Here is a 7,613-nt window from a genome sequence, read left to right as displayed (position 1 = left end):
TATTGAAATTGATTTTTAAAAAATTATTAATTATTCTTTTTTTTATAATACATGAAAGGAAAACAAAGTTATATTAAATCGGACTTCTACTAGGCAACGTACTTCCTGATAAATGGATCTCATTTTGAAGGAACCCCTCCCTCAGACTTAGTAGCATCACACTTGACAAGCTTGCGTTGAAAGAGACTCCATGTGTTTCAGGTTTTATGGTTGACACCTAACAACTGGACATCAAAAGCATTGTTAAAAAAACTAGTAGTGATATTTCTATATGCTACGTGCTTTTAACTTTTTTTTAGATATTTATACAAATTAAAAGATTAAAAAAGATAATAGCATTTTTGTTTAAAAAAACAAGTTGGCAGACCACTTATATAAAAACTATTCAAAACTTGTTTATTTGTAAATATACATCAATAACTCTTAAACTAAAATATTTTATTATCATATTTTTATAATTTGTAAATATACATCAATAACTCTTAAATTAAAATATTTTGAATTTTGAACCCATATAAAACATTACTCAATTATTTCCATATAATTATCATATTTTTATGTTAAATATATTAATAACATTTATTACTTCATTTCCCACGTTACGAACCGTTTTCACCAACGACCTCTACATAGAATCCCAAAAATTGTTGTCTTTCATGCGGCACATCCATTTCAATATAATTACTTACTTCACATATATTTTATACGTAATACCTCATCATTTTTTTTAAACTTGCCCATTTATTTTCAATAGCTTTTAGGCTAAGGTTTAAATACAGAAGAAATCATAGATTTCTTGTTGTTTTTCCTTCAATTTTTTGCATCAATTCATAACTATAAGGATCAAAACAAACTTACATGTCCTATAAATAACCAATTGAAGAAAATATCCCTCCCCTCCTTGGCACCCCTAGGTTGGCACCAACACAAAAGAAAGAAGGGCAATTAAGGAAAATTATCTTGTTGTTTTTCCTTCAATTTTTTGCATCAATTCATAACTATAAGGATCAAAACAAACTTACATGTCCTATAAATAACCAATTGAAGAAAATATCCCTCCCCTCCTTGGCACCCCTAGGTTGGCACCAGCACAAAAGAAAGAAGGGCAATTAATTTTCCTTGATTGCTTCAATTCTAGTTTGTCCCAAAAATTAAATATACATGTCAACATGATTCCAATGTAAATTAAACAATCCAAGCAAGAATTTCTCAAATCCCTGGTTTCCTCTATACACAAATATGTTCAAAAATTAAAAAAAATAAACTATATACATAATTGAACCAAGACAAGAGCTCCTTACCTTTTACTACCAAGACTTAATGTGAAAAGAATAGAAGAATTGCTTGATTTTCTCTCCTCCTTCCCTTTCTCTTTGTTTTCCCCAAATTCCTCTCTATCTCGATTTTAATCCATCCCGATTTGTATAAACACCTTTCCTAAAACTTTCAATTCTCCTTTTGAGCTCATAATTTAGTTATTTTGTGAGAATTATGGAAGAAAATTGAAGAAAAGTCTGAAAATGCCCCCCCTCTTCTTGTTGTCATTGGCTGGAAGTCTCCAAAATTACTTTATAGCCCTTACAATTTATTTTGTTTTATCAGATATCCCGTTTCGATCTATTTCAATAACTAACCATACAAAAAGAATGAATTCTTGGAAATCAGATTTTTAAATTATCTAACATCACCCTTAATATTTATTCTAGTTTTTTATTTTATTTTTATTTTTATGGTCTTTAAAAAAAACTGTTATAATATTATTTGAAAACAAAGTTAGAATTAAATGGTATTTAAAAAAATATCTAAAATATATTCTTGATTAATTGAATAATTTTAAAAACAATATATATAATATATTTTGATTTAATGACTTTTAAAGAAATTAAAGTTTAATTTAAAGGGAAAAAAACATTAAAAAAAAAGACAAGGAAGATGCATGAATCTTAATAACCCAACATGGTTTTTTTTATTAAAAAAAATAGACAACACGCGTAATAAGAAATGATCTAGGGTTTTCTAGACTCAAAAACCAAAATTTTCACTCATTTTCATCTCAAAACAATTAGAAAAAAACACTCTTATAACCTAAATACACTAATTTCTCAACCGTTAAAAACCAAAATCTATTCAAAAATAGAAAATCAATTCAAAAAACAAAAATTCTCCGAACCTCAATCTACTTTTTAAGTCAAAATTGAAGACAAAAACACCTCAATAGCACCCCTTTCACACTTTGACACCAAGATCAGGTTTTTTTCATTACCAGAATCATGCCAGTGAACATTCTCTCCTCCACCCATTGAAGTTGAGCGATCCTTTATCCGCTCTATTGAATTTTGAGACTGCTATGTAAAGAAAATAAAGTGCGGTAAAATGAAGTGCTGACTATTGTCAAACTAGAAGTACGAAAACAGGCTGTTATATGCATCAGATTTATTATCTAATACTCCACTGCTGTGCATCGCAAAATACATTAGTGAACCGGAAGGGCACATTAACTGAAAGTTTATAATACATCACACGAAATGCATAATGAATGTATGTACAGGTTTAATACATACAAAGCCAACAAATAAATGACTTAGTGTGATGGTTAGTCTTATATTTGCAAGTGCATATACAAAATACACATGCCAAAACATCAACTTCGTTATAATAAACAAATTATGAGAAAGAAGCTGTCACCTCTTTCCTCTACTTTATTTTTCCTTTCATTTTTTATATAAAGCAAGATCAACACCTTAAACATCCATTCTTTCCGTGTTTAAGGCTTCTGATTTGCAGATGGGGCAGACATTCTTCAAGCGTAGCCACTTCTTCAAGCAATCTGCATGATACTCATGTCCACAATCAAGAGTTGCAATCTTCTCCTTGCTCTTATAATCATCCTGTGAAGTCCCAAAAGATTAAATAAAAAATGTCATCCATTGCATGAAAGAGAGAAGATAACATTTCATTCAATATGCAGAATACGAGGTGGTAAAACTATACTGCATTCCAGAAAATTGAGCATAATTAAAAAGTGTCCAAATACCAAATTCGCAAGGTTGCTTTTACAATACCTGGCAAATAATACAAGAACCAGGTTCTTGATCCGTACAAGCTGCCTCTTCCAAATTGATTGAAGGAGATGATAAATAAGTTCTTGTTTTTAATTGGCTTCTGATGGTTCCCTCTGATAATCCGGTATTTACACTGCCAATTCGCTCCCCTAGTGCAAGAAGCTCCTGTACTCAAAGTTGAAAATTTCTTGTTACAAAACATAAAGAAGACGCATTTCAGGTTGTTCATCTCAGATGTTTAAAATTAAAACATGACAATCCTCCATTCATCTAGACAATCCAAAATTAAAACATATTTAGCTTTGCATGTTAAAAGAGATACTGCTGTCAAAGTAACTCAAGCTTACCTCATAAGACATGTCCTCTATATCCAAGCGCATATCTCTGTGGTGGTCAACATGATTCTCTACTTCATAATAGTCAGGGAACCCTAATATTGCTACCCCCTATACACATGAATCAGAAATGTTTTAGCCACTTTACAAACAGAATTAGCGAAAAAGGATTTTTGTTTCACCAATAATATCATCATGAACAAAAGATAACCACTCATAATAAAGAATGAGGAAAAAGAAATTGCAGAAATGAAAATGAAGATTGGAGTCTTACATCTGTTGGCAATACTCTCAACTGAGGGAGATTGCGATGTCTTAGGGTGGTCTCAGGTACAACTCCCTCACGGTGAGGCCTGTACATTCTAAGGCCAGTTGGTTGAACTGATCCTAGATGCCTAAGTCCAATATCTAAACCATCTTGAGATGGATTCATGGTGCTTTGTGAGGCACTGGCTGTAGGAACTCTGAATGAAGCTGCCGGTGCTTGAGGAAGAATATTAATATTGTGGCCTCTCATTCCTTGAATTGGTGGAGACATATGATGAAAATTGTGGTGCTGAAGGTTCACTTGAGAAGGGTGAGAGAAACTGGCATTACTTCTGTTGCTAGCTGGCTCATGATACCGCTGTAGACCCATATTTCCAATTTCTATAGGACCTCCATTGAGATTGTTCCCTACCAGAAAATGTACCGAGGGGCTTAATATTGACAATAATTAGTCAATTTATGGTTACCAAGAACAAAATTCGAGAAAAAAAGTATTTGATCATACATTAGGAGAACAACGGGTAGAAAAAACAAGTTGAAGATACCATGCATGTAAGGAATAGCAGGGGTCTGAGTCCATCCTGAAGTGCCTGCATCAGGAGCACTGTTGCTTAAATGTTGATCTAACCAAAGAGAGCCACTTGGCTGATAGGGTTGACCCAAATAGTTTCCTTGAATAAAATGGTTCGGATTGTGCACCAGAGCAGGATCTAACCCAGCAGCACCTAATCTATTCCTCACACTGCTTTGAGATCCCACATCTCTGATTGATGAAGCACTGCTCCCTTGGTAATGTGGCGGGGTGAATGATGTAGCATCCATCAAAGCAACCCCCTCAGGATGCCTTGCATTCAATGGGGCAACTGAAGAACTAGAGCTTGCCGATGCATTCAGATACTGGAAATTCCCTGGGTTTCCTTCTGCATTCTTTCTCTTGAATGAACCTCTAGCATTATCCATGAAGTGACTGTGTGTTCCATACTCATCAGGAGAAACTTCAATCACTCCATAATTGTTGGAAGATGATAACTGATCACAAGACCCATGACTGATAGGAATACCAGTCGATGGAGTCATGTAAGGAACATAGAAGTTGGGTGCAGTAGCAACACTTAAATCAAGATTTGGGCCATGATATTGACGATGAGGATGAAGACCATGGTATTGGGGCATACCATAGAACATAGCACCATCATAATGATCCACTAGATGGGCATCACGATTGTTAGTGTTCCCTGAAGTTGCTACCATGGTTGGAATATCAGATGGTCGGAAGTTTGTCACACCCCCTAAAACAATGCAGGGCTCAGGATGTAGATATCCCTGGCTTTGTTGATCCATTTCTAAATCAATCATCTGATTGGTGCATAGTATGTTTCTTTGTCCCATATCTCAGATTATCCCTGCTTCATAGCCAAGATATTCACATAGAGATGTTAGAATCAGTTGAGAGAGAGATAAGCTGTGATATAAGTTGTCAATGAGAATTGGAGTGGGAAAACAGGATACCAATTATTCACCAACCAGGATAAGGATGGCATGTGTAATGAATACATGCATATCCATATTCAAAATATATAAACCAAGAGAGCAATACAAAGTCAAAATACCATCTCAGACATTAGGAACACGTGATGGAAGACATTACATAAAATATTAAGCAATGTTGCACAACAAGCAATATGTACAAATTACATTTGTGTAATTACATAATTCCTTTTCATCAATTTATTACCATTTATACTGCAGCTTGGTGAAAAGCATCCCCTATCAAAGAAATGAAATAACACAGACAAATAAGTTTAAGAAGTTCTGGAAGATGTTGAATTGAGCTTCACACAAGTCCCATTCAAACTTGGGAAAGAGGAGAATTTCCAAATTCTACCCAAGGTTCAACCTAAAGGCAGAACATGAGAAATATAATACATGAGACCAAAAGATTCCCATGTTATTTTCATTTCAATGTTAAATTGCAAAGCATCCCACTGTCTACCACATCAATTCACCTATTTCATGTGTAGTATGAGAAGAGAAAAGGAACAGACAGGAAGGATGGAGAATATCCCAATCATGAAACAAGGATGTGACATGAGCACAATATCACACTGAACAAGGGGAGAGTATGCAAGAGAAAGGGAGTTATACAACTCCCAACGCGAAGCTCACAGTTTAACCCACTTCAAGATCCCTACCAAGCATTTGGTGCTTCCATGATGGATGAAAAAATTTACATCTATCTTCAATGATTACACTCGTTTCACTAATGCAGAAAGCTGTTGAACTTTATCTTTCTGATATCTAAAATGGAGATGCATTTCATGTCTCATCACAACTGAAACTCAAGATGCAATGAACTTTTGCTTCTGAAATACCTTCTCTAAGTAAAAAGGCCCCTAGGTCAAAACACAACACAAAGTCTCTAGAAGTACAAGCATAACATTCTCAACAGTCAATAACTACATGTAACCTCAATGCAATGACCCTAACCTTATGTGATTGAAGGCTTTCTTCTTAATTGAACAAATTTTGGTGCCATCAAATCTAGGAAAAACACAAATGAATTGCATGAGAATCTCCATTCTTCAAAAGAGCACTTTCATCTGTCAGGCTAAGGGTAAACAATGTACTCCATTCACCAAAAAAATCAATATCATGCTGCCAAAGTACATAGCTACTCCTTTGTGAATTTGTTGCAGCCAACCAAAACGAATAATTTTCTCCAAGACCAATAGATGTTCCAACTAAAGGGAAAAGATAATGGAAACCATCCTTACATCACCTAATCTATGTTCCAACTTCATCAAGCATTATATTCCAAGAATTCTGCAACTAATCGCCCAATCTACAACATCACTACTTTCCTCCAGTTAAATTTATGTGTTAGAGATTAACAAACTTATCAATAACTATAACTTCATCCCATTCACTTGTGTTTCTTATATATTAAACAAGAACACCAAACATTTGTCAGCTAAAACATGAACACGTGGGTGGACGGGAAAACTTTAGCTGACACTTTTAGGTTAATGATGCTTCAGCTTTAGCTTACCGGTTCATCCTATTCTGGAAATTAAGGGAGGCCCAATACAGGCAACGCAAGAAGATGCTTGATTAAATTATTTCAAAATTGTGCCAAAGAAATCTCAACTTCAAAGAAAAAAAAAATATTGTCCAAAGAGGCCAACATTGCCTATTTAATCATTTCAAAACAAACATATGATTAGATTCAATTATCATCAAAATCTAAAACTACAAAACACAAAAAACAAAAAAAAAATCATTACTTATAGGAAAAAAAAAACTCGACTTCTTAAAAATAATTAAATAAACTGTTCATAAATTTGAGACATTTTACCAAAGGGCAGCAACAGAAAAGGAAGGATGAAGACGTACCTTGTGATCATGAAAATAATCAATCAAGAGATGGAATTTCACCAAAGGAGAGATTATGCAAAATTATAAATACCTGCAAAACCAAGAAATCAAAATCAAAGAAATGAAATGAAACCGTAGATTCCAAAATTGAATTTAAGACAAAGAAAAGCAAGAATCGAGAGAGAAAGAAGAAGGTAAACCTAAAAAAGGAGAGATCTCCGTGTTATGATTTGAGAGAGAGGGGGGAAGAGAGAGGGATTGTGGTTGTAAAATATAAGGTAAGGCTGCCAAACGTGGACGGAGTGGAGTTGTTATTTATTTATTTCTTTATTTTTTTTCTATTTATTTTTTCCTTTGAACCGTTGAGGTTAAGGTTAGTAGTTACTACAGTCAGTCAACTTGGGAGATTATTATTATTTTCTTATTAATTTTTTACGGTCGTTGCTGTTGAATAAATACAGCTTTAACTGAACGCGTGTCGGAATCACATATCCCTACGCTTGTGATGTTCACAATAAAAAAAAAATACATTAGACAAAACAAATATATACTTGTGATGTTCCTGTTTTGGCGA

At 34.0% G+C, this 7,613-nt stretch overlaps 1 protein-coding gene across 1 annotated transcript; it reads right to left on the bottom strand.

Moving 5' to 3' along the window:
• Positions 1 to 2,469: 2,469 nt before the first annotated feature.
• On the bottom strand, positions 2,470 to 7,348 carry LOC105113703 (E3 ubiquitin-protein ligase arkadia-C). Its single transcript, XM_011009996.1, has 7 exons — positions 7,240 to 7,348; positions 7,058 to 7,130; positions 4,210 to 5,067; positions 3,672 to 4,072; positions 3,410 to 3,508; positions 3,063 to 3,227; positions 2,470 to 2,888 (listed from the first exon to the last, which is right to left on the bottom strand). The coding sequence occupies exons 3-7, from the start codon at positions 5,051 to 5,053 to the stop codon at positions 2,742 to 2,744; spliced, it is 1,656 nt and encodes a 551-aa protein (XP_011008298.1). The 5' UTR covers positions 5,054 to 5,067; positions 7,058 to 7,130; positions 7,240 to 7,348; the 3' UTR covers positions 2,470 to 2,741.
• Between the last annotated feature and the right edge of the window lie 265 nt (positions 7,349 to 7,613).

This window comes from Populus euphratica, unplaced genomic scaffold, assembly GCF_000495115.2.
Source record: "Populus euphratica unplaced genomic scaffold, PopEup_1.0 scaffold449.1, whole genome shotgun sequence".
In the NCBI taxonomy this organism is placed as follows: domain Eukaryota; kingdom Viridiplantae; phylum Streptophyta; class Magnoliopsida; order Malpighiales; family Salicaceae; genus Populus; species Populus euphratica.
The sequence above is the reverse complement of the archived record's forward strand: the minus strand, read 5'-3'. Positions and strand labels throughout refer to the sequence as shown.

What these genes read in the sequence shown, in the direction of transcription:
- LOC105113703 (XM_011009996.1), bottom strand. Translation starts at nt 5,053, where the DNA reads ATGGGACAAAGAAACATACTATGCACCAATCAGATGATTGATTTAGAA. An exon ending in TGAGAGTATTGCCAACAGAT is followed by an intron (nt 3,509 to 3,671) that starts GTAAGACTCCAA and finishes TCATGTGTATAG; the next exon opens with GGGGTAGCAATATTAGGGTT. An exon ending in GTTCTTGTATTATTTGCCAG is followed by an intron (nt 2,889 to 3,062) that starts GTATTGTAAAAG and finishes GGGACTTCACAG; the next exon opens with GATGATTATAAGAGCAAGGA.